The sequence below is a fragment of the Leucoraja erinacea genome, chromosome 21, assembly GCF_028641065.1.
Source record: "Leucoraja erinacea ecotype New England chromosome 21, Leri_hhj_1, whole genome shotgun sequence".
NCBI classification, from domain to species: Eukaryota; Metazoa; Chordata; class Chondrichthyes; order Rajiformes; family Rajidae; genus Leucoraja; species Leucoraja erinaceus.
This window is the reverse complement of record NC_073397.1, coordinates 3,972,986-4,000,051: the sequence shown is the minus strand read 5'-3', so window position 1 is coordinate 4,000,051 and position 27,066 is coordinate 3,972,986. Positions and strand designations below refer to the sequence as shown.

Sequence of the window (27,066 nt, the reverse complement as noted above, 5' to 3'; positions counted from 1 at the left end):
TGCTGGAGTAACTCAGTGGGACAGGCATCATCTCTGGATAGAATGAATGTGTGATGTTTCAGGTCGAGATGCTTCTTCCTACTGAGGCAGGGGAGTGGGAGACACAGAGATAAGGAAGGGTGAGGTGTGAAAATGAGACAAAGAGGTTGGAGATCAAGGAAAAATGTAGAATAGATCATTGATAGCTGGGAGAAGGTAACAACAACGCAAACAGAGAATTGAGGACAGTCAGATTGGTGGGAGAAATGGGAAAGGGGAGGGATGGAGAGAGAGGGAAAGCAAAGGTTACTTGAAGATAGATAAGTCAATATTCCTACCACTGGGGTGTAAGCTGCCCAAGCAAAATATGAAGTGTTGTTCCTCCAATTAGCATTTGGCCTCACTCTGACAATGGAGGAGGCCCAGGACAGAAATGTTAGTGAGGGAATGGGAAGATGAATTAATGTGTTTGGCAACCAGGAGATCAGTTAGGCCCAGGCAGACTGAGCGAAGGTGTGCAGCGAAACAATTGCCTGGGAACAGTAGGTGAGGTTGGAGGAGGTGCAAGGGAATCTCTGCCCTGCCTGAAAGGACTGTCGGGGTGCCTGGACAGAGTCGAGGACAGATGTTACATTTCCTGGGGTTGCAGGGGAAAGTCCCTGTGGAGGAGTTGGTTTGGGTGGGTAAGGATGAGTGAACCAGGGCGTTGCAGAGGAAATGGTCGATTTTGTTCAAATATGTTGTAATTTTGTGTTCAATTGTATTGCGTTTAATTTTGGTCTCTCAGCAATAGAAAGGATGCCATTAAGCTGGAAAGGGTGTGTTAATACTGGCCAAATTATAGACACCATAACATGGAGAATCCCTGCACTTGTCAGAATTGCTTAACCCTTGTCAGCTGAACTTTACAGGCTTTGAATGGCGCTAGCCAGTCTAGGCTCAGACTGGCATGCAGGATGGTGAGGAGTCCAGGTGTTCTACTTGTTTCTTCTAAATTGATAAAATGTATAGCAGTTTTGCAAACAAACTTTAAATGCATCATTTCAATTAGATCACTGCAAACGCATTGTAAATAGTATAAATAATGTTGCAAGCTGGCATCCTGCTAATTGATGACTGACTGAACTGTTGAGTCTTTAAGTAACTGTTTGAATCTCAGGGCACATGTTTCAATGTTTATTCTTGTTTGCTTCCTCCTAGAACTTTCTTTCAAATACAATGCATTGGTTACTGTATTATTGGGTTGGGGAAAAGTCTATCATGTACTGTGTTAATCAATGTCTGTTATAAGACTGTATAGAGGTCACCCCCATGTGGTTCAGCCCTCAAGGTTCGGGGACCTATAAAAGGCCACTCCCACTAGGTCATAGAAACATAGAAAATAGGTGCAGGAGTAGGCCATTCGGCCCTTCGAGCCTGCACCGCCATTCAATATGATCATGGCTGATCATCCAAATCAATATCCCATACCTGCCTTCTCTCCATACCCCCTGATCCCTTTAGCCACAAGGGCCACATCTAACTCCCTCTTAAATCTAGCCAATGAACTGGCCTCAACTACCTTCCGTGGCAGAGAATTCCACAGATTCACCACTCTCTGTGTAAAAAAAGATTTTCTCATCTCGGTCATATAACCATATAACCATATAACAATTACAGCATGGAAACAGGCCATCTCGGCCCTACAAGTCCGTGTCGAACAACTTTTTTTTTCCCTTAGTCCCACCTGCCTGCACTCATACCATAACCCTCCATTCCCTTCTCACCCATATGCCTATCCAATTTATTTTTAAATGATACCAACGAACCTGCCTCCACCACCACTTCCACTGGAAGCTCATTCCACACCACTACCACTCTCTGAGTAAAGAGGTTCCCCCTCATGTTACCCCTAAACTTCTGTCCCTTAATTCTGAAGTCCTAAAAGACTTCCCTCTTATCCTTAAACTGTAACCCCTTGGACTTCCCCAACATCAGGAACAATCTTCCTGCATCTAGCCAGTCCAACCCCTTAAGAATGTTGTAAGTTTCTACAAGATCCCCCCTCACTCTTCTAAATTCCAGCGAGTACAAGCCAAGTCTATCCAGTCTTTCTTCATATAAAAGTCCTTCCATCCCAGGAATCAGTCTGGTGAACCTACTCTGTACTCCCTCTATGGCAAAGTCCTGTGTCAATCTTCTGGGAGAACGCTTAGGACTGCGTGACCTTCTGGCGTGTATCTGCTTGAACGAGGCTAAGGAGGCTTGGCCAGGCAGATACGAGGATCGAACCCGCGGTGGTTAGGCATAGTAATGGGAACAAACCAAGTATCTTGGCATCAAATTGCAGAATGATCTGCGTTGGAATGGTCAGACTCATCATGCAACGGTGAAAGCAACAGGTGTCCTAAACTTTCTGAGGCGCAACTTTCATCATTGTTTTTACAAAATGTTAAATGGTCAACTCGACATAGACTACAAGACCTACACCAAACCCAAACCAATTAGGAGCAGGCAAGGGCATTCGATCTAATTTGTGATCCCAGCTACAAAGACAGATGTGTACAGCAATTCGTTCTTCCCCCGCACATTTAAAGCATGGAATAATCTCCACCCAACTCTAATTACCCAACCATATGCCCCTACATTTAAAGAAGATTTCTTCCCAATAACCCTATCTGGCTTACCCAACCAGATGCAACTAAATTTAAAGTAGCTCTTTCTTCCCAATAACCCTTTCTGGCTTAAGCCCTCCCTTCACCACCTCCAGTTTACATGTTGCCAGGACACGAGGGCCTGAGCTATAGGGAGAGGTTGCGTAGATTGGTAATTTATTCCCTGGAGCGCAAAAGGCTCAGGGGTGATCTTGCAGAGGTGTATAAAATCAAGAGTGGAATAGATAGGGTAAAGGCACAGAGGCAGAGTGTTTTACACAGGGTTGGGGAATCAAGAACCAGAGGACATAGTTTTAAGGTGATAGGGGTACGATTTAAATGGAACCAGAGGGTCAACGTTTTTATTCGAAAGATGGTTGGTGCATGGAACAATCTGCCAGTGGAGGCAGATGAAGCAGGTAGACACAACATGCTGGAGTAACTCAGTGGAACAGGCAGCATCTCTGGATAGAATTAATTCACTCATCATCGTTGAAAACATTAGCGAAGCAGTGGTGCTGGTTTCCAACGGGAACGGTGACAGACGCACCACACATCTCTGTCCTCCAGTTCCTGCGGACTTCCGCTGCTGGAAGTGTAGGGTTTTGGTGTGTGTGTTTTATCATCATTCCTTACAATGCTATGTACGACAGTGATCACAACTTGTATTGAAGTGTGGATGGCCATTGGCTCGCTAGAAGCTCATCCACCCTTTGACAGGTCTTGTTTTTGGTCCTGCAGAGGGTCCACAGCCCCCTCCTCACCTGGCAAAACAGGTGGGGGAGACGGTTTAGTTGCCGACTATCCGACCATGGAGCGGGTAGTGCGGGATTACATGGTACCTGTGGCGGGGAGGAACTGGGTGAAGTTTCGGGTCAAGACCTTTCTTCAGACTGAAGGTACTATGGCAGCATTTAAAAGATATCTGGAGAGGGACATGATATTAAAGGGTTTGAGTGATGTGTGGCAAAAGGGACTAGCGTAGAAAGATCATCTTCATCGGCATGGACGACTTGGGCCATAGAATCTGTTTCTGTGCTGTATGATGCGAAGATGCTAAATCTGAGTCAAGTGTTGTCTGAGGCCGGGATATAAAATCAATCTTATATCTCCACCAGAACATGGACGTACTGCTCCACAATGCTGCTTCAACAGTTAGTTTACTAATGCGACTGCCACGTTAGGTCCCAACAACATGCAAAACGTCCATGTTTAAGAAGGAACTGCGGATGCTGGAAAGATCGAAAGTAGACAAAAAACATTGTTGGGAGAAACTAAGTTACAGCCTCACGCAGAAGGTTAAGGGGGGACGCGGAGACGTTTCTCAAACAGGGGACATTTTTTTTAGGGGTAACTACTTACTCAAAGTGGTGGCTGTGTGGAATAGCTTCCAAGGTTGCAGGAATATGGAGGGTTCTCGCAGGTATATGGGACTGCGCAACAAAGGGTAACCTAGACTGGAACTTACAAAATAGAGGAATTGCGCAACAAATAATACATAGAAAGAATACATCTCAGTTTCTCTTGTTCCACATGGAAGGCCAGACAAAGATGGCCAGACCATTTGACCTGGTTTACAGTTTACAGATTAGTTTATTGTCACGTGTACCGAGGTACAGTGAACAGCATTTGTTGCATGATATCTAGTCAGCAGAAAGACAATACATGATTACAATCCAGCCATTTACAGTGTACAGATACATGATAAGGGAATAACGTTCAGTGCAAAGTAAAGCTAGCAAAGTCTGATCAAGGATAGTCTCAGGGTCACCCTAGCAAAGATATTCCCCTCGTCCAATCCCTTCCTCTTACCTGCCCTTAAACATTACCTTTGTTAAAATCTCTTCCACAGTTTTTAAGAAAGGTCTTTGATCTGAAACATTATCTTTACTTCACTTTTCCCTGATGCTCCCTGACCTGCTGCATATATCCAACTTGTTTTGTTTGATTTGAAACCGTATTCAAGCCTGCTATGTGTGGAACCAATAACAGCAGTGTAATAAAAATTACTAATCAACTTGTGCAGCAATGTATATGGCCAATACAATCAGCCACACCCATTACTTTATGGTCATAACACTTTCTCCTCGGCTTCAAAAATGGTTTCTTATTTCACCAGTTATTAGTGTAAGGTACACTTTCCCTGCTCAGTTAAAGCAGCATAGGACATGTTCAACATCAGTTAGGAGTAGCATTTCAAATCCAGTGCCAAAATCAATCATTTTGAATGAGTTCAATTGTTGATTGTGGGCTAATGAGGTTATGCCCTTCATTGATGAAAAGAAATGGGTTGATCAATTCTTGTATCGAAAGGGATAATCCTGCTGCCGGTATCATTCCAATACTCCAGTGTTAAATAATAGACAACATGATAAGAAGGAATCTCATGGGAAAGAAGCAACAAAGAGGCAGCAGGAGCAACAAAGAGGATAGGGATGTGGTTAAAGTTAGAGAGAGATGGAGAACCATGACAAAAATAAAGGATTAGGAAGAATTAGAGGGTGAAAAATAAAAGGGGGATGCATAGAAACAAAGAGAGAGCAAAACAATGCAGCAGCCTCACAGCGCCAGAGACCCGGGTTCGATCCTGACTATGGGTGCTTGGCAGTAAGGAGTTTGTACGTTCTCCCCGTGACCTGCATGGGTTTTCTCTGAGATCTGTAGTTTCTTCCCACACTCCAAAGACGTAGAGGTTTGTAGGTTAGTTGGTATAAATGTAAATTGTCCCGAGTGTGTGCAGGATAGTGTTAATGTGCGGTGACTGCTGGTTGGCGCAGACTCGGTGGGCCGAAGGGCCTGATTCCGCACTGTATCTTTAAACTGAACCAGACACTAAAAAGGAAATGGGAGAGAAGGAAGAAAGGAGCAAGGAAATCTACAAAGAATAAAGAGAAATACATGGAGATATGGATGAAACAAGCAGAGAGGGTTATGTAGGATCAGGACGGTGGGACTAAGGGGAAGTATATTGTTGAGAGTAAATGATGTACCGGAGGGCCTGTTTCCGTGCTGTAATTGTTACAAAGTTAGTGGTGGCAGGGTGTTGCGCAGCAACAGAGTTGCTGCCTTACAATGCAGCGCTTCAGTGCCAGGGACCCGGGTTCAATTCCATCTATGGGTGCGGACTGGGACTGGGTGGGCTGAGGGGCCTGTTTCATAGAAACATAGAAACATAGAAATTAGGTGCAGGAGTACGCCATTCGGCCCTTCGAGCCTGCACCGCCATTCAATATGATCATGGCTGATCATCCAGACTCAGTATCCCGTACCTGCCTTCTCTCCATACCCTCTGATCCCCTTAGCCACAAGGGCCACATCTAACTCCCTCTTAAATATAGCCAATGAACCGGCCTCAACTACCCTCTGTGGCAGAAAGTTCGAGAGATTCATCACTCTCGGTGTGAAAAAAGTTCTTCTCATCTCGGTTTTAAGGGATTTCCCCCTTATCCTTAAGCTGTGACCCCTTGTCCTGGACTTCCCTAACATCGGGAACAATCTTCCTGCATCTAGCCTGTCCAACCCCTTAAGAATTTTGTAAGTTTCTATAAGTTCACAGAGGTTCCGTGCTGCTAAATTAAACTCAACTGCATTTCAATCATTAGGCAAGATCACTTGGTCAAAACATGGAAGTATTACAATTCTCTGGCCTTTCTTTGGTACTTTACTTTCTAACAGATCACGACAATGCAGAAAAAATCCATTTCAGCCTGGCGTTTCTTTCCGATAGCTAGAACTGTATGCAGGACAAGGTGCAGCTCCTACCTACCAGTCCTGAGGTCCACTGTGAACTGGTCCTGTTCCTCCACCAATGTGTATAACAACCTCGCACTGTTCCCGTACGTTGGATCATCGGCATCTGAAGCAGTCACTTGCATCACAGAGGTCCCTGCGGAAAAACAGGAGCAACCTTGGTCATTTTCCATTGGACTGACGACAGCCGGCATTGAATTATACAGCAAATGAAATGTCATATTTAACGAAGAAAATTGTACGATTAAATTCCAAGCTGCAAAGTTTATAAAGCCAATTTTATACATTACTAGACCAAGTGCAGACCCGTTGGGTCTGTTCCCCCAGCGCGCGGTGGGGAGGGGGTGCAGTGGCTTTACACGCACACTAACCCCCCCCCCCCCCCACACACACACACACACACACACACATGGGGTAGAGGGGGGGTAGGGGGAGACGGGGTGATAGGGGAGACCGCTGGGTCTTGTCGGCTCAACGTGCGGTTGCGGGGGGGAGGGGGGCTGCGGCTTCACACACACACTAACCACCTCCCACACACACAGTGGAGACGGCGCGGAGGGAGGGGAGGGAGGGGAGAGGAGGAGAGGGAGAGGAGGGGAAAAGGGGGGGAAGGGAGGGAGAGAGATGCTTCACCTATGCTCCACACCAAACCCAATGAATGGGATGATTTTAGTAATCCTTGCAGATTAATTCCCCACTGTGGGACACTGGCCTGTAGAATTAGAGAATTCCACTATGGATTGGTTGAAAGGGGGCATAAAGACATTATGTCTCCCCTCTGGTATTTCACCAGCCAGATGTATATTTCATAAACGACCAGTAAACCTATTACATTATGGCAACACAGAAACATACAGATGCTAGAATCTGGAGCAAAAAAAAGAAATCAATTGGAAGAACTCAGCAGATCAGCAGAATCAGAGAAGGAAAATAAATATCCCGTGACTACAGCTTTATAGGTAGACAAAAAAGCTGGAGAAACTCAGCAGGTGAGGCAGCATGTATGGAGCGAAGGAATAGGCGACGTTTCGGGTCGAGACCATTCTTCAGGCAACTCCATAGATGCTGCCTCACCCGCTGAGTTTCAACAGCTTTTTTGTCTAGCTTTGATTTTTCCAGCATCTGCAGTTCTTTCTTAAACACAGCTTGATAGGACTTTGTTTAGGCTGCAATTGGAGTATTGCGTGCAGTTCTGGTTAACCCATTGCTGGAGGATGTGGAGGCCTTGGAAAGGATGCAGAGGCGGGTTACCAGAGATACAAGTAACTGCAGATACTGGACACAAAGTGCTGGAGTAACTGGGCGGGTCAGGCAGTATCCCTGGAGAACATGGATAGGTGCGTTTCGGGTTGTGACCCTTCTTCAGACAGATTGTGGTGGGGGTGGGGGGAGGAAGAAAGCTGGAAGTGTGGAGGGGTAGGACAAAGCCAGCCAGGCAATAGGTGAACAGAGATGAAAAAAAAAGCCTGAAGCTTGAGACAAATGGATTGATGAGTTGTGAATTGTGAAGCCAGAAGAATGAATGTAGATGGAGGGGGAGGGGGATGGAAGGGATAGTTACAAGGCACAGGCAACCGAATGGCAGAGATTGCACTGATTATTGCTATTTTCTGTGGAACGTCGGAGGTTGAAGGGAGAGTGTATATCAAATTCTGGCAGGCATAGATAAGGTAGATGGTCAGCATCTTTTACCCTGGGTGGAAATGTCCAACACTAGAGGGCATAGCTATAAGGTGAGAAGGACAAGTTTGGGGAATGGTGGGGGCCTGGAATACATTGCCTAGAGTGGAAGTGGAGGCAGATATGATACAGTGTAGGAAGGAATTGCAGATACTGGTTTAAACCAAAGATAGACACAAAAAGCTCAACGTGTCATCTCAGGAGAAAAGGAATAGGTAACATTTTGGTTCGAGACTCTTCTTCAGACAGATATGATAGTGGCGTTTAAGAGCCTTTTGGTTAGGCATATGGAAGCAAAGGAATGGAGGGATATGGATCAGGTACAGGCAGATGAGATCAGTCACGGTGTGGTACTCTATATAAGATCTGGATAAACAGGGTCTGATTAGAACAGTCAGCAGGATTGGTGTGGAAGGTCATTGTTTGACTAATCTTCTTGAATTTTTTGAAGAGGGTTACTAGGCAAATTGACAGTCACAGTGGCACAGTGGTAGAGTTGCTGCCTTACAGCGAATGGAGCGCCGGAGACCCGGGTTCGATCCCGATTACGGGTGCTGTCTGTACGGAGTTTGTACATTCTCCCCGTGACCTGCATGGGTTTTCTCCGAGATCTTCGGTTTCGACTCACACGCCAAAGAGGTACAGGTTTGTAGGTTAATTGGCTTGTTAAATGTAATAATTGTCCCTAGTGGGTGTAGGATAGTGTTAATATCCGTGGATCGCTGGTCGGCACGGACCCGGTGGGTCGAAGGGCCTGTTTCTGTGTTGTATCTCTAAACTAAACGGAACTGAATCAGTTTAACTTGGCATCGTGTTCGCCGCTAACCTTATGGGCCGAAAGACCCGTTCCTGTGCTATACTGTTCTATGCTCCATGTTCTAAAAAGATTCAACAAATGCATCCTTGAAAAGCAACAAATTTCAAGCAGCAATAACACAGCCTCTATTCCTTTGAGAAGAAGGTTCCCGAGGAACAGCTAAAGAAACAATCAACAAGGAAAATCCAGTGGGCGGGCACTCTAGGGATAATGTTTCAGAGCCTTGGAGCTGAATTAACATAATATCAGTATTCTGATCCACCATCCGTCCCATAAGTACAGGGTGTATCAGTGCCTGACTACTAAATGGCAGCTGACATCTATATTATTCTGACTAGTACATTTATCCGCAGCCACGACATCATTCATATAACCATATAACAATTACAGCACGGAAACAGGCCATCTCGGCCCTTCTGGTCCGTGCCGAACACTTACTCTCACCTAGTCCCATCTACCTGCACTCAGACCATAACCCTCCATTCCTTTCCCGTCCATATACCTATCCAATTTATTTTTAAATGATAAAATTGAACCTGCCTCCACCACTTCCACTGGAAGCTCATTCCACACAGCTACCACTCTCTGAATAAAGAAGTTCCCCCTCATGTTACCCCTAAACTTTTGTCCCTTTGTTCCTTGAAGGCTCATGTCCTCTTGTTTGAATCTTCCCTATTCTCAATGGAAAAAGCTTGTCCACATCATCTCTGTCTATCCCTCTCATCATTTTAAAGACCTCTATCAAGTCCCCACTTAACCTTCTGCGCTCCAGAGAATAAAGACCTAACTTATTCAACCTTTCTCTGTAACTTAGTTGTTGAAACCCAGGCAACATTTTTCCTTCTATTATTTATTATGTAAATCTCCTCTGCACTCTCTCTATTTTGTTGACATCTTTCCTATAATTAGGTGACCAAAATTGTACACCATACTCCAGAATTGGCCTCACCAATGCCTTGTGCAATTTTTACATTACATCCCAACATCTATACTCAATGCTCTGATTTATAAAGGCCAGCACACCAAAAGCTTTCTTTACCACCCTAGCTACATGAAATTCCACCTTCAGGGAACTATGCACAGTTATTCCTAGATCCCTCTGTTCAACTGCATTCCTCAATTCGCCACCATTCACCATGTACGTCCTATTTTGATTTGTCCTGCCAAGATGTAGCACCTCACACTTATCAGCATTAAACTCCATCTACCATCTTTCCTTGTGTGATTACTAATATAAAGAGGAAACTCTATCACACATCTAGTAAGGAACTGCAGATACTGGTTTTAACCGAAGATATGACACGAAAAGCTATAGTAACTCAGCGGGACTGGCAGCATCTCCGGAGAAAATAAATAGGTGATGTTTTGGATCGAGACCGTTCTTCAGACTGAGAGTCAGGGTCAAAGGGAAATGAGAGATATAGACAGTGATGTGGAGATATAGAACAAGTGAATGAAAAGATATGCAAAAATGTAACGATGATAAATGAAACAGGCCATTGTTCGCTGTGCGCTAGGTGAAAATGAGTTACAGACAATGAGACTCAACAAGACGGCTTTTAAGCTGGTACAATGACTTGGGTGGGGGAGGGACGGAGAGAGATGGGGCGCAGGGGTTACTTGAAGTTAGCTGCCCAAGCGAAGCCTTATCACACGCCCCTTTCAAAATTCATTCTATTTGCTTGTGAACATATGCGAGGAGATAGTATCTGATTGTGAAAGTTGATTTCATGATTCAGCACCAAGGCAAATTCCTTGTATGTGAATACTTGGCCAATAAACTTACTTACTTACTTACTTACTTAAACCATTGACTTTTGTTTCTCCAAGAAGGTTGCACTAGTAACTGCAGGGTGCAGTCAGCTGCACATGTTGTTGTTAGAGGTGACACAATCGCAAATAAATTTAATTTGGAACCCCACAGGCGATTCAGGTGTCCTCACGACTACGAGGGCAACAACCTGACATTACAAGGTGGCAATACTGTGTATGAGGCGTGAAACTCAGACAATAACCGTAAGGGTTTGTTGAAGCAGGGGTGGTGATGTGCAAAAATCTGCCACTAACATGGAAAACAGCTCCTGTGGTTTCAAAGGTACAAATTAAAATCAGCAGATTCACCTTGTTTCTTTTGCAGTTTATAATTCCAATTCAATTTAAGTCTGTCACCTGGCAGAGATGCAGTTCTTTCAAGTTCGTTCCAACATATAATTGGCTCCCCACTCGTTAATCAAAAATTGGCTCAAGCAATAATTGAAAAGGGATAAGCAAAGGGATATTTAAATTCTCTAAAGTTTCAAAATTGGTCCAAAAAGAGACAGGTTGCTTACAGCCAGTCTATGCTGAAAACCCACAAAGGGTCCACATTCTTCACTGCCACAATTCTCAATCCCAGCCAACCACCCAATTCCTGGATTCTTGCCAAATGTCCATCCTTAGTGCAACCTCATGCTTAAATATATCAATACACAAAATCTGCCTGCTGAGCAAGAATATTTTAAAAAGTGGGCAGATATGTTTCCTTTTAAAATTCAATACATGTGGCACGTTGGGGCAGCGTTAGAGTTGCGACCTTACAGCGCTCGCAACTTGCGACTTTGCACGTTCTCCCCGTGACCGCGTGGGTTTTCTCCAAGATCTTCGGTTTCCTCTCAGGTTTGTAGGCTAATTGGCTTGGTATAAATGTAAATTATCTCTAATGTGTGTTGCATAGTGTTAATGTTCAGGGATCGCTGGTCAGTGTGGACTCAGTGGGCCACAGGGCCAGTTTCCGCGCTGTATCTCTAAAGTAAAACTAAACTAAACCACTGATGCAATTTATTTTAAGTATTATTTATCTATGACAGGGTTTGAAAGAGGGCAGAAATACATACTATTTTTACAAGTATCCTGAGGCTTGGAATGCGATTTTCAATTATTTTTTTTACTAGTTATTTTTATTGTTTATGGATTCATGAATGAAAGTCCTTCAGTTCTTTATTTGCCCTCTCCAATGCCTTCCTGCCATGTTTTGGTCGTTGTGTAGGAAGGAACTGCAGATGCTGGTTTAAACAGAAGATGGACAAGAAATGCAGGTGTAACTCAGCGGGACAGGCAGCATCTCTGGAGAATAGGAATGGGTGATGTTTCAGGTCAAGACCATTCTTCAGACTAGACTCAGGGAAAAGGGAAACGAGAGATATAGACGATGATGTAGAGAGATATAGAACAAATGAATGAAAAATGTGCAAAAAAAGTAGGGATGATAAAGGAAACAGGCCATTGTTAGATTGTTTTCCAGGTAAGAACAAGTAGCTGGAGCGATTTGGAGAGAAAGGGAATGCAGGGATGACTTGAAGTTAGAGCTTGTTGATAGGTTTACACAAGCTTTCATTTTGTTCACCTTTTATTTAAAAGAGTGGATTTGTCAGACTTGCTGAAGACTTCATTGATGCAGGATTGACTTCAGAAACGTACTTGCCCATTGTTGAGCTTCCAGTAATTAGCAGTTTGGACAAGAGCACTGCCATATTGCGATCTTCCTTCCGAGTGTATCTGCCCATTAAGTGTGCACGTGAATTCTCCAACACCCACACATTAAACCCAGGACATAAAATGATGAGAGAACCATGCAGTGTGAACATTTGGCACTGCCCAACAGCATAAGTTACTGGGAAGAACATGCCTAACTCAAAACCTGAGCACTTGGTGAAAAGACTGCAGTTTTATGTGCTTTGTAAGATTCTCTCAAATTTGTTAGATGGATTTGTACAGATTGATGCTTTTGGATTGACTTCCCTTGTTTTGCTATCAATAGCTTTCCTTCCTGCCTACAATCAAACTAGCCTAGTTAAGGGCTCACTCGCCATTACGCAAGTCAATTAGGTGTTGGTTTGATGGGTTCTTGTCCTATTTTATACTCATGGATACATATCCCTCACACTATGGGCTGCAAACTATCAGCATTAAATTGTTCATAACTCAATACTAACCTTTGCTCATAAATGCCATAGGCACTCTGGCTTCTCAATAAAAAAGATGCTTAACAGAGGTACATGCGGAGAGATTCTTGTATTGCCATCAAAGAGTTTGGGGGAAGTTGCACATGTGCAATACCTAGCTTGGGACCACGATTCAAAAAGTGGAATCACACCACAGACACATTAGTGAGCAGGGGATAAGGAACATCATTTGGGGAACTGATTATTGAGCAACTAAAAACTGTTAAAAACGGCGTAAAAAGTGCTCACTTTGTTTAAAGTGACAGTTGATGTGAATGGTCCTCACGTTTTATAGAGTGAAAAAGACTGTGGCGCAGCAGTAGAGTTGCTGCCTTACAGCGCTTGCAGCGCCGGAGACCCTGGTTCGATCCTGACTACGGGTGCTGTCTGAACGGAGTTTGGACGTTCTCCCCCTTGCTTGCGTGGGATTTCACCGAAATATTCAGTTTCCTACCACAATCCAAAGACGTACAGGTTTGGAGGCTTGGTATAAGTGTAAATTGTCCCTTGTGTGTGTAAAATAGTATTAATGAGCGGGGATCGCTGGTCGGTGTGGACCCGGTGGGCCGAAGGGCTTGTTTCCGTGCTGTATCTCTAAACTAAAGTAAACTGAAAATTGGATGACCCTGTGAATGCAGCACTGATTACAAAAAGTTCACTGGTCTTTTCTAATGTGGAGTACAATTTGGGGCATTTATCACAATGCACTTATTTTCAAAAAGGTTTCTGGAATCGAAGGAATGATGATACTTCTTCTCATCAGCAATTCCTCATCTGACTTCATCAGCATCTTTCCCTAGTCCTTTCCTTCTCTTATGTTTATCCATTCTCTCTTTAAGTGATTCAAGACCTTGCCTCCTTAAACACTCCACAGATTAGTCATTTCTGCCCCCCCCCGAGTCCCCAGTAAGGAAGTTCTTCTGAATTCATTCTTGGAATACTTGTTATCAAACTAGCAACCAGACTGGTGAATCTCCAATGCATTATTCTAATCACAAGTACAAGTACAACTCTCACCAACGTCTACAGATACACCATAGAAAGCAATGTATCAGGTTGCTTCACAGCTTGGTTTGGGAACAGCTCCATCCAAGTCCGCACAAAATTGCAGCGAATTGTGGACGCAGCCCAGACCATCACACAAAACCAACCTCCCTTCCATTGACTCTAATTTATACCTCATGCTGCCTCGGCAAGGCCAGCAGCAGAATCAAGGACGAGTCGCACCCTAGCCACTCCCTCTTCACCCCTCTCCCATCAGGAAAAAGGATAGAAATGTGAAAATGCACACCTCCAGATTCAGGGAGAGTTTTTTTCCCAGTCGTTATCAGGCTACTGAATCATCCTTCCATAACCAGAGAGCAGTGCTGAACTACTATCTACCTCATCGGTGATCCTCGGATTATCCTTGATTGGACTTTGCTGGCTTTACACTGAACAAAGCATTATTCCCTTATCATGTATCTTTATACTGTAAATGAATAGATTGTAATCATGTATTGCCTTTCTGCTGACTGTAACTCGGTACACATGACAATAAATAAACTGAACTGAACTCCTTAGGTGGGAGACCAGAATCTACGCAATCTTCCAAATGCAGATTCAGCAGGGCCCCTATATAAATGCAGCAAGCTATCTCTACTTTTACATTCAAGCTCCCTTGAGGCTGATCTTTGCATGTATTAGGTATGCAATATATAGCATTAATTTATGTGTACTGGCCTCATGTTCCAAAATTGATTCTGTCACATGTATATTCGATCATGGTAAGGGTTAAAATATGATTTTATGATGGAGGAGAGACTTTAATTGGTATTCCAATGCTGATATTTGAGTTGTTGCTTGATGCAAAGCTTAAACGTCCCATTGCAAGCACAGTTATCTTATCTTAATGACTGCAATGCTTTTCAATAATAAATAAAAGAGACCAAAGTTTGGCTTTAGACACAATTTATGATTCAAACCGTTGAGCTACAGAGGAATGTGCTAACTCTTCATAGGACTAACAGGTAACGGTAAAGTCAATGCAGCAACGAATGTTGGCAGCGGCGTATTACATGAATCAAATACTCATCTAAAATCCTGATCATGCATTTGTTACATTTTACGCATGCCAATTTTATAATTGCTCTTCAGGACTTTCGGACTAATATATCGGTGTGAATAAATAACTTTCATTCATGAGGTTGTGAAAGACCTGGTGCACTCGCGCTTTGCAATGGGTTAGATTCAGTCGTGGACACCAACACATTCCATATATATCTGCCAAGAATGTGCTGACTCCGGAGCCCATGGCCAGGTCGGTGTTGAAGCAGAGGCTGGAAATGATGATGGAAGTGAATGCAGCACGGTGGCGCAGCGTAATGTTGCTGCCTTACAGCGCCAGAGACCCGGGTTCGATCCCAACTACGGGTGCTGTCTGTACGGAGTTTGTGTTCTCCCCGTGACCTGCGTGGATTTTCTCCAAGATCTTCGGTTATCTCCCACTCTCCAAAGTCGCACAGGTTTGTAGGTTAATTTGCTTGGTATGATTGTAACATTGTCCCTAGAGTCTGTAGGGTAATGTTAATGTACGAGGATCGCTGGTCGGTGCACATTCGGTGGGCCAAAAGGACTGATTCTGTGCTGTATCTCCAACCTAAACTCAACTAAACTAACCTAAACATATTGAAACAAAAAATAATTCAGTAACTCATGCAAATGAGTTTTCATTTTAAGTAAGCCTTTCCATTGGCATAAGCATCCCTTCCCCCTCATACAGTATGTTTATCCAGCTTCTCCTTGGATACATCTGGCCTCGCAATCTCAGCCTCCCATTGACAAAAGAAGTGTCAGTCTACCCGAAATATGTTTTTATAAATCCCCATCAGCATTTAGGTTCCTAGCCTTCGGCACTACTTTTTATATCCATGGATTCTAATAACAGGTATTTATAATGAATAACTGTAAATCCACCAAGAATAGACTGGAATTACTCAGCGGGACATGCAACCTTTCTGCAGACGAGGAATGGATGACATTTCAGGTTGAGACCCTTCTTCAGAAAGACCATGTTGTTTTTCCCTGCAACATTTGTGTGCTCCTAATCTAGCCCTAAACTCTTTCTCTGCTAAGTGTCAATAGTTCATGCACTCCTCCCTCTCTCCACCTCATCTCCTCTCCCCTCACTCCCCCTCTCTCCCCCTTTCTCCCCCACTGTCCACCTCTGTCCCCCCTCTACCCCCCTTCCCCCCCCCTCTCCCCCCCTTTCCCCCCTCCCCCTCCTCCCTCCCCCCTTCCCCACCTCTCCCCCTTCCCCCTCCCCACCTCCTCCCCCCCCCCCAACCTCCCCCCCTCCCCACCTCCCCCCCTCCCCCTCTCCCTCCTCTCCTCTCCCTCCCTCCCCACCCTCTCTCTGCCCCTCTGCCCCCCCCCCCCCTCTCTCCCTCTCTCTCTTTCTCATATTTGACTGGTCATTGAGTGCTGATTTGATCAGATAAGCTGAAGGATGGATCTGTAAGCTGTAAGGACAGCACTAAAAATGGCAGATATTATCCTGCCCTCAGCAAGCATCCCCCAGAAATGAAACGACTGCTTCTCAGCCAGTCCCTGGAGGTAATTGAGATGCAACTAACGAATAAACTTGCACTGAGCAAATCAATAGAGATGGACTCAACTGCAGTGAGTGCTGCAAGCAAATGCCAGCTCTGAAGGACCTTTGCATAAGATACTGAATGCTTGAGGCTCATTGCGAGAAGCCTGTTTCCTTTCCTATGAAATTTAGCCTTAAGGCTCCGACCCCAGCAACTCTACCCCTGGCTGCGCGGCGTTCCAAATCCAGTGCCGCCCACGGCCAGACGCCCCAGCTCCGCGATGTTGGGAGTCGGCGGCGTCGCAGCGCTGGGATACCAGCGGGGAGCGGGCAATGCCTTATCGGGTCGCCGTGCGGTAAGCTCCGGAGCGCTGAGGCCGCCGATACACAACATAGCGGAGCTGGGGCTGCGGGCGTCCGGCCACGGGCGGCGCTGGATTTGGAGCGCCGCGCAGCCAGGGGCAGAGTTGCCGGGGTTGGAGCTACAACCGGCGCCGGACGCCCGCAGCCCCAGCTCCGCGATGTTGGGAGTCGGCGGCCACAGAGCTCCGGAACTTACTGTACGGCGACCCGGTAAGGCATTGACCGCTCCCCGCCTCTCCGACCAGGTAGGGGACTAAGAATTAAAGTGTACCCCTTCAACCCCCCCTCTTCACATAAAAGTCCTCCAAACTAACTGACTAACATTTAAGCAATGATTTACAGATGTTTAAGTGTCTCCCCGGTCTCCGGGGAGGAGGCAGCGGCTACAGTAGTACAGACCTGGGTTGACCGTGGGTGGTTTCGGGTCAAGTTTGGTGCGAAACGCGAGCTTTGGTGTGCATACGAATTCCTGGAAAAAATGTCCGGTTTTCGGAGCTTTTCGGTTTCCGGAACTGCGGATAAAAGGTTGTGCACCTGTATTTGGAATATTGCATGCACCTTTGATTGCCCAATCACAGGCAAAATACGAAGGTTTTGAAGAGGATGTAGAAACATTTAGGAAGGAACTCTAGATGTTGGTTTCATTTGGAAACACAAAATGCTGGTGTAACTCAGCAGGACAGGCAGCATCTCTGGATAGAAGGAATGGGTGACGTTTCAGGTCCAGACCCATCTGAAGAAGGGTCTCGACCTGAAACATCACCCATCCTTTCTATCCAGGGATGCTGCCTGTCCCACTGAGTTACTCCAGCGTTTTGTGTCTATTGTAGGATATTTTGCCTGGATGTTGCCTGGATTCGAGTGTATTAGCTATAATGAGAGAATTGACAAACTTGGATTGTTTTCTCTGAAGCATCCAAGGCTAAGGGGTGACCTGACAAAAATGTATAAAATCGTAAAGGGCATAGATAGGGTAAACAGTCAAAATTTCCCACCATTGACTCCATCTACACTTCACGCTGCCTCAGAAAAGCAGGCAACATAATCAAAGACTTGTACTTCCCTGGACATTCCAAGATGGTGCCCAACCTAGACGACTATTTGCGTGCTAGCCACAGAAGCAGATCTACAAACTCACATTACAAGTGCACCACACTCTTAAATCTCTATTCTTGGTTCTTGTTTCCTACAGAAATATTCCTACAGCAACATTTCTGATCTACCTCCTTGGTGACCCTCGGATTATTCTTGATCGGACTTTGCCAGCTTTACCTTGCACTAAATGTTATTCCCTTATCATGTATCTATACTGTAAATGGCTCTATCGTAATCATGTATAATCTTTCTGGTGACTGGATAGCACGCAAAAACAAGCTTTTCACTGAGCCTCGGTACATGTGACAATAAACTAAACTGTAACTGCTCTCCCATCTGGCAGAAGGTACAGAAGCTTGAAAGCACATGCCACAAGACACAGGGACAACTTCCTCCTCTCTTTTATCTGGCTCCTGAATGATCCTTCCATAAACTAGGGTATTACTGTCCAATTCTCCTCCTTCCACCCCATTGTGTTCAATGGACTTTGTTCATGGAACTGATGTGCTGCAATGCTGAGAATTATTTTCTGAACTGTGTTACCCTTTGCTCTGTATATTGTATATGTGTTTGACCAGATTGTATTTATGTATGGTACACCTGATCTGTTTGGATAGCATGCAAAACAAAGCTTGACACATGACAACAATGAACTTAAACATAATATTTTTCCCATGGTGGAAATATATAACGTTGGAGGGGATAAAGTTAAGGTGAGAGGGGGAAGGTTTAAAGATTTACTGGGCATGTTTTGTGTTTTCTTTGAGAGTGCCTGAAATGCAGAAGTGGTGGAAGCAGATACGATAGCAATTTATAAGAGCCAACCCGACAGATACCTGAACACGCGGTGAATGGAGGGATAGGGACTATGTGCAGACAAATGGGCAGTTCATCCTGGTGACATAGACAGCACAGAGATGGTGGGCCGAAGGGCCTGTTCTTGCACTATACTGTTATATAGCTCGTAGAAACATTGCATGCTCAGAATAGCAGAGAAACAAGTCACTTGCCCAAGTGGACTATGTCAATCTGTTGTGCTTCACAAGCATATAGAAACATAGAAAATAGGTGCAGGAGTAGACCATTCGGCCCTTCGAGCCTGCACCGCCATTCAATATGATCATCGCTGATAATCCAACTCAGTATCCTGTACCTGCCTTCTCTCCATACCCCCTGATACCTTTAGCCACAAGGGCCACATCTAGCTCCCTCTTAAATATAACCAATGAACTGGCCTCAACTACCTTCTGTGACAGAGAATTCCACAGATTCACCACTCTCTGTGTGAAATTTTCTTTTCTCATCTCGGTCCTAAAAGATTTCCCCCTTATCCTTAAACTGTGACCCCTTGTTCTGGATTTCCCCAACATCGGGAACAATCTTCCTGCATCTAGCCTGTCCAACCCCTTAAGAATTTTGTAAGTGTCTATAAGATCCCCCCTCAATCTTCTAAATTCTAGCGAGTACAAGCCGAGTCTATCCAGTCTTTCTTCATATGAAAGTCCTGACATCCCAGGAATCAGTCTGGTGAACCTTCTCTGTACTCCCTCTATGGCAACAATGTCATTTGTAATTCTGCATCACATTAGCATCATCTCTGATGTCCATTCTCTTTACCCTCATCTCTTATGTTGTTTCTCAGTGGTTATAAGTGTCCACTTCAGCTTAACTTCCCATTTTGGTATAGAGTACCACATTGCTATTTACTCTGAACAATGAAATAATTTAAAAGTGATGCGTCTGGTATTATGTTTAAGACAGAACTGCAGATAATGGAAAAACAAAGGTAGAAACTTAGCGGGTGAGGCAGCGTCTATGGAGAGAAGGAATAGTGATGTTTCAGGTCGTGACCCTTCTTCAGACTGATATTATCTGGGTAATATTGACAGTAGAAATCCTTCTTCAAGTGATTCATAGGTTAACAATAAAAGATTGATCCTGATAAGTTAGACACAAAAAGCTGGAGTAACTCAGCGTGACAGGTAGCATCTCTGGAGAGAAGGAATGGGTGACGTTTTGGGTCGAGACCCTTTTTTAAAAGTTTAGTTTGGAGATACAGTGCGGAAACAGGTCCTTCGGCCCACCGAGTCCGCGCCAACCAGCGATACCAGCACATTAACATTTTCCTACACATTCTAGGGACAATTTACACTTATACCAAGTATACAAACCCAAGCCAATTAACCTACAACCCTATAAATCTTTGGAGTGTGGGAGGAAACCGAAGGTCTTGGAGAAAAGCCATGCGGCCATGGGGAGAATGTACAAACTATGTGCAGACAGCAACCGTAGTTGAGATCAAACCTGTGTCTCTGGCACTGCAAGCGCTGTAAGGCAGCAACTCTACCGCTGTGCCACCGTGCCGCTATGCTTCAGATTGTTTGCAGATGACACCAACATAGTGGGCCAGATCTTGAACAATGACTAGATGGAGTACAGGCAGGAGATAAAGAAAATAGGAACATAGTGTATAGACAATAATCTCTCCCTCAACATAAGCAAAAGGAAAGGGTTGGTTACCAACTTCACACCCCAACCTGTATTAATGAGCTGAAATGGAGATGGTTGAGAACTTCAAGTTCTAGGATGTAAATATCATCATGAATTTGCCCAGGTCCACATTGATACTACAGCCAAGAAGGCTCCTCAAAACCTCTATTTCCTCAAAAGGCTAAGGAAATTCGATGTGTCCCTGACAACTCTTACCAATTTGTAATGCATCGTAGAAGGCATCCTTGCCGTGTGCTTTACAGTTTGGTTTTGAAATGCCCTGCCCAAGACCACAAGGAATCGCAGAGTTGCGGACATAGCCCAGTCTATCACGCTTAACATCAACTCCATCACGCTAGGTGTACGGTAGAGAGCATATTGATTGATTGCATCGTGGCCGGGGTAAACAACTCAAATGCTCAGGAATTAAAGAGATTGTGGTGAACACTGCCCGGCCCATCACAGGTACTGGCCTCCACACCAACGATGGCACTGCCTCAAAAAGGCAGCCAGCATCCTCCAAAACCCATACCACACTGGCCATGCTCTCATTTAATTCCTGCCATTGGAACAGGGTGGCACAGTGGCGCAGTGGTTGAGAAGCTCCATTACAGCGCCAGAATACGTTCTCACCGTGATCTGCATGGATTGTCTCCGGGAGCTCCGGTTTCCAAAGACATAGAGGTTTGTAGGCTAATTGGCTAGTTTAAAATATAAATTGTTTGTAGTGGGTGTAGGAGAGTGTTCGTGTGCAGGGAACGCTGGGCGGTGTGGAATCGATGGGCCGAAAGGCCTATTTCCGCACTGTATCTCTAAACTAAACTAAACTAAACTGAACTAAACAAAATGTAAGAATCTGAACACCATAACCTCCAGATTCAGGAACAGCTTCTTCCCCACAATCATCAGGCTCTTGAACACCACGACATGCTAACCAAATTATGAAGTATCGTTGCGCTCAGATAACACTTATTTGCGTTGATATTGGTTTATTAACATTGATTTTTTCTGTTTATTATATGTTATCTATGAGTATTGTGTTTACGGGCTTGTAAATGCTGCTGCGAGTAAGAATTTTATTGTTCTGTTATTGGTACATAGGGAAATTAAATACTCTTGCCTCTCTTGACTCTTGAATCACTCAACCAATATTGATCCAGTACCATTTAAAAGGTATCAATAGAAGTTACATTACCCCTTCCCCAATTGCCTTCACTACATATCTATAAACACGAGTCTGAAGAAGGGTCTCGACCCGAAACGTCACCTATTCCTTCTATCCAGAGGCACTGCCAGTCCCGCTGAGTTACTCCAGCATTTTGTGTCTATCTTCGGTTTAAACCAGCATCTGCAGTTCCTTCCTGCAACACATTTATTTCCTCTGCTCTCTCTGATATTGCTCATCACCCTTATAAAATGCATATGTGTCTTTTGCAGTCATATAGAGTCGTAGAGTGACACAGCGTGGAAACAGGCTGCTCGGCCCAACTTGCCCACACCAGCCATCATGCCTCAGCTACACTAGTCATTTTCAGTGTACAGATACATGATAAGGGAATAATCTTTGTTGGCAGGTGGCAGCCAGCAAAGTCCGATCAAGAATGGTGCGAGGGTCACCAAAGTGGTGAATAGTAGTACAGCACTGCTCTCTGCTTGTGGTAGGATGATTCAGTTGCTTGATAACTATGAGGAAATTAGATCATCTGTGCGAGACTCCTGAGTTTAGTTTAGTTTAGAGATACAGCAAGCAAACAGTGCCCTTTGGCCCACCGAGTCTGCACTGACCAATGATCCCTGCACATTAACTATCCTACACACACTACGGACAGTTTACACTTATTCCAAGCCAATTAACCTACATACCTGTATGGTCTTTGGTGTGGAAGGAAACCGAAGACCTCAGAGAAAACCCACGCAGGGAATGGGGAGAACATACAAACTCCGTATAGACAGCATCCGTAGTCGGGATCGAACCCTGGTCTACTCTACCGCTGCGCCACCGTGCCGCCTGGGCAACACAAGGAATAACGGTAGGATATGAAGATTTGTCACATTTAAACAGTTGCTGACAAAGTGACCACAGAAATCCAAGAGTGGCAGCATTGAGATAGAGAAAGAAAACAAATAGGAGAAAAATAATTTGAAACTTCACTGAGATCTTGGCTTTGTATGTATCGGAAGAAAAAATATATAACCTTGCAGATTGGCCAGACAGTGTAGATTTGTACATCAATAAATAAGACCCATAGGTATTGCTCTTTATTAGTACTGGCAATTAGTACTGGCACGGTGGTGCAGCGGGAGAGCTACTGCCTTACAGCGCCAGAGACCCGGGTTCGATCCTGAATACGGGTGCTTGTATGTACGGAGTTTGTACGTTTTCCCCGTGACCTGCGTGGGTTTTTTCTAGATGCTTTGGTTTCCTCCCACACTCCAAAGAGTACAGGTTTGTAGGCTAATTAGTTTGGTAAAAATATAAAATTGTCCCTGTTGTGTGTAATGTTTTTTTCTACGCTGTTGTATGCTGGGGCAACAACATCAGTGCTAAAAACAGCAAGAAGTTGGTCAAGCTGGTAAACAAGCTATCTCAGTGCTGGGGGAGGGGGGGGGGGGAGAGTGGGGGATGTGCTTGAGAGGCATATGAGGAGCAAGTTGCAGGCCATCCTCGACAATTCCGGGCACCCCCTCCATGAAATTCTGGGGGGTCAAAGGAGCACACGGAACAACCGGCTCCTCTCCCTGCGCTGTAGAACGGAGCGGTTCAGGAGATCCTTCACCCCTGCAGTCATTAGGTTTTATAATACTGACCGCTACGCTGTATGGGGATGCTTTGCGTTTTTAGTAGTTTATTATTGGGTCTTTTTAAGTATTTATTGCTTCAGGTATTGTCCATATTGTATTTTATGTATTTTTTGTCTGCTTTCGTTCTGAATGTGTGGGTTTGTTGGTTGTTGGCTTCTGGACATCTGAATTTCCCTGAGGGGATCAATAAAGTATTTATTATTATTATTATTATTATTATTATTATTATTATTATTATTATTATTATTATTAATATTATTATATTATTATTATTGTTATTATTATTATTATTAATATTGTTATTATTATGTGCCAGGATCGCTGTTCGGCTTGGACTAGGTGGGCCAAAGAGCTTGTTTTCACGCTGTATCTCTAAACTAACCTAATCTAAAATACTCTCTGCCTTGCTACCCCCTCCCCTACTAAAATTAGTTTTCCATATTGAAGCTACACAAAAATGCTGGAGATAGGCAAAGGAAATAGGCAACGTTTCGGACCGAAACCCTTCTTCAGACCCGAAACGTAGCCTATTTCCTTCACTCCATAGATGCTGCTGCACCCGCTGAGTTTCTCCAGCACTTTTGTGTACCTTCGAATTTCCAGCATCTGCAGTTCCTTCTTAAACACATTCCATATTGAAGCTTCCTCTCCTGATGGCCATTACCATTAATCACGTTCATCTTTTCTCTGACTAACTTTGGAGCGTTTTGTCAAAGGTAAGTGGTCATCAACATTATGCCAACTTCTGTCGAAGATAGAAACAAATAGCTGGAATAACTCAGCGGGACAGGCACCATCTGGAGAAACGGAATGGGTGGCGTTTTGGGTCATGACCCTTCTTCAGACGTCTGCCAATCAGTTCTGATGCTGTCTAATGTCCAGAGTCATCGAACGTGACCTGCTCCACCTTAAATAACCATATAACAATTACAGCATGGAAACAGGCCATCTCGACCCTCCTAGTCCGTGCTGAACACGTATTCTCCCCTAGTCCCATATACCTGCGCTCAGACCATAACCCTCCATTCCTTTCCCGTCCATATAACTATCCAATTTATTTTTAAATGATAAAAATGAACCTGCCTCCACCACCTGCACTGGAAGCTCATTCCACACAGCCACCACTCTCTCTGATAGGCTGGGTGAGTGGGCAAGTTTCCTCTCATGTTAAATGTGAGGTTATCCCTTTGGTGGCAAAAACTTCAGTCCCTTAAAATCTCGTCATGTCCCCTGGGTGTTGAATCTTCCCTACTCATCAGTGCAGCAGGCAGTAAAGAAAGCTTATTTCATAGCAAGAGGATTTGAGTATAGGAAGGGAGGTCTTGTACAGGGTCTATCCCTCTCAGTATCATTTTGGTCTCCAAGAAGGACTTATCAAGTCCCCCCCTGTCAGGAACCTTTTGCGCTCTCAGAATTTAGGAGATTGAGAGGGGATCTTAAAACCTAAAAATTCATGTTCAAGATGCTTTTCTCTTGTAACTTAGTTGCTGAAATCCTTTAAAACCGAGATGAGGAGAACATTCTAGTAAGAGTCTCCTCTGTACTCTCTCTATTTTAGTTGAGGCCAGTCCTTGGCTATATTTAAGAGGGAGTTAGGTGGCCCTTGTGGCCAAAAGGGTTGTACAGAAGGCAGGTACGGGATACTGACTCAGCAGAATTGGCCTCACCGAAGGGCCGAATGCCTTGTACCTAATTTTAACATTACAAAGAAGTTCCAACTTTCAGTATACTCAATGCTCTGTTTGAATTTCCCTATAAAAAGCCAACGCAACTCCAAAAGCCCTCTCATCTTTAAAGACCTCCAAGTCCCCCCTTAACCTCTGCGCTCCAATGGCCTAACATGTTCAACCTTTCTCTGTAGTTGCTGAAACTGGCAACATGCACTCTCTATTTTGTTCCTTCCTAGGTATCCCTCTCCAGTTGGCCTCACCAATGCCTTGTACAATTTTAACATTACATCCCAACTTCTATACTCAATGCTCTGATTTATAAAGGCCAGCATACCAAAAGCTACCCATTATGACTTTCAGGGAACTGTGCACAGTTATTCCCAGATCCCTCTGTTCACCTGCATTTTCATTTGTCCTGCCATTTTATGTAGCATCTCACATTTATCAGCATTAAACTCCACCTGCCATCTTTCAGCCCACTCTTCCAACTGGCATAAATCTCTCTGTAGACTTTGAAAATCTACTTCATTATCCACAATACCACTTATCTTAGTATCATCTGCATACTTACTAATCCAATTTACCACACCATCATCCAGATCATTGATGTACATGACAAACAACAGTGGACCCAACCCAGATCCCTGTGGCACCCCACTAGTCACTGGCCTCCAACCTGACAAACAACCATCCACCATTACTTTCTGGCATCTCCCATTCAGCCACTGTTGAATCCATCTTGCTACTACACCATTAATACCCAACCATTGAACCTTCTTAACCAACCTTCCATGAGTAACCTTGTCAAAGGCCTTACTAAAGTCCATATATACAACATCCACTGCTTTACCCTCATCAATTTCCCGAGTAACCTCTTCAAAACATTCAAGAAGATTAGTCAAACATGACCTTCCAGGCACAAATCCATGTTGACTGTTCCTAATCAGACCCTGTTTATCCAGTTGCTTATATATATTATCTCTAAGTATCCTTCCCATTCATTTGCCCACCACTGACGTCAAACTAACAGGTCTATAATTGCTAGGTTTACTCTTAGACCCCTTTTTAAACAATGGAACAACATGCGCAGTACGCCAATCCTCCGGTACTATTCCCATTCCTAATGACATTTGAAATATTTCTGTCATAGCCCTGGCTATTTCTACACTAACTTCCCTCAATGTCCTAGGGAATATCCTGTCAGGACCTGGAGACTTATCCACTTTTATATTTCTCAAAAGTGTCAGTACTTCCTCTTCTTTGAATCTCATAATTTCCATAGGTACTCTACTTGTTTCCGTTACCTCACATAATTCAATATCCCTCTCCTTGGTGAATACCGAAGAAAATAAATTGTTCAATATCTCCCCCATCTCTTTTGGCTCTGCAGATAGCTGTCCACTCTGACACTTTAATGGACCAATTTTATCCCTTGTTATCCTTTTGCTATTAATATAGCTGTAGAAACCCTTTGGATTTACTTTCACCTTACTTGCCAAAGCAACCTCATATCTTCTTTTAGCTTTTCAAATTTCTTTCTTAAGATTCTTTTTACATTCTTTATACTCCTCAGGCACCTCATTTACTCCATGCTGCCTATAATTATTGTAGATCTCTCTCTTTTTCCGAACCATGTCCAATTTCCCTTGAAAACCATGGCTCTTTCCAATTTTTACTATTTCCTTTCAACCGAACAGGGACATAAAGATTCTGTACTCTTGAAATTTCACCTTTAAATGTACTCCATTTCTCTTCCACATCTTTCCCATAAAACAAACTGTCCCAATTTACTCCTTTTAAATCCTTTCGCATCTCCTCAAAGTTAGCCTTTCTCCAATCAAAAATCTCAACCCTAGGTCCAGTTCTGACCCTCTCCATAATTATATTGAAACTAATGGTATTGTGATCACTGGGCCCGAACTGTTCCCCAACGCATACCTCTGCCACCTGACCCGTCTCATTTCCTAACAGGAGGTCCAGCACCGCCCCTTCTCTAGTAGGTACTTCTATGTATTGCTGCAAAAAACTATCCTGCACACATTTTACAAACTCCAACCCATCCAGCCCATTTACAGAATGTGTTTCCCAGTCTATGTGTGGAAAATTGAAATCTCCCACAATCACTACCTTGTGCTTACTACTAATATCTGCAATCTCCTTACATATTTGCTCTTCCAATTCTCGTTCCCCATTTGGCGGTCTATAATACACCCCTATAAGTGTTGCTACCCCTTTC

The 27,066-nt window shown here is 44.2% G+C and overlaps 1 protein-coding gene across 1 annotated transcript in view; it reads right to left on the bottom strand.

The window, feature by feature from the left end:
• Positions 1-27,066, bottom strand: part of LOC129707178 (cadherin-22-like) — a gene marked incomplete at its 5' end in the record, with an annotated part of 810,235 nt that overhangs the window by 593,009 nt on the left and 190,160 nt on the right. The window contains one exon of the mRNA XM_055651984.1: positions 6,379-6,498. Within this exon, the coding sequence (XP_055507959.1) occupies positions 6,379-6,498 (120 nt within the window). The remainder of the gene's footprint in view (positions 1-6,378; positions 6,499-27,066) is intronic.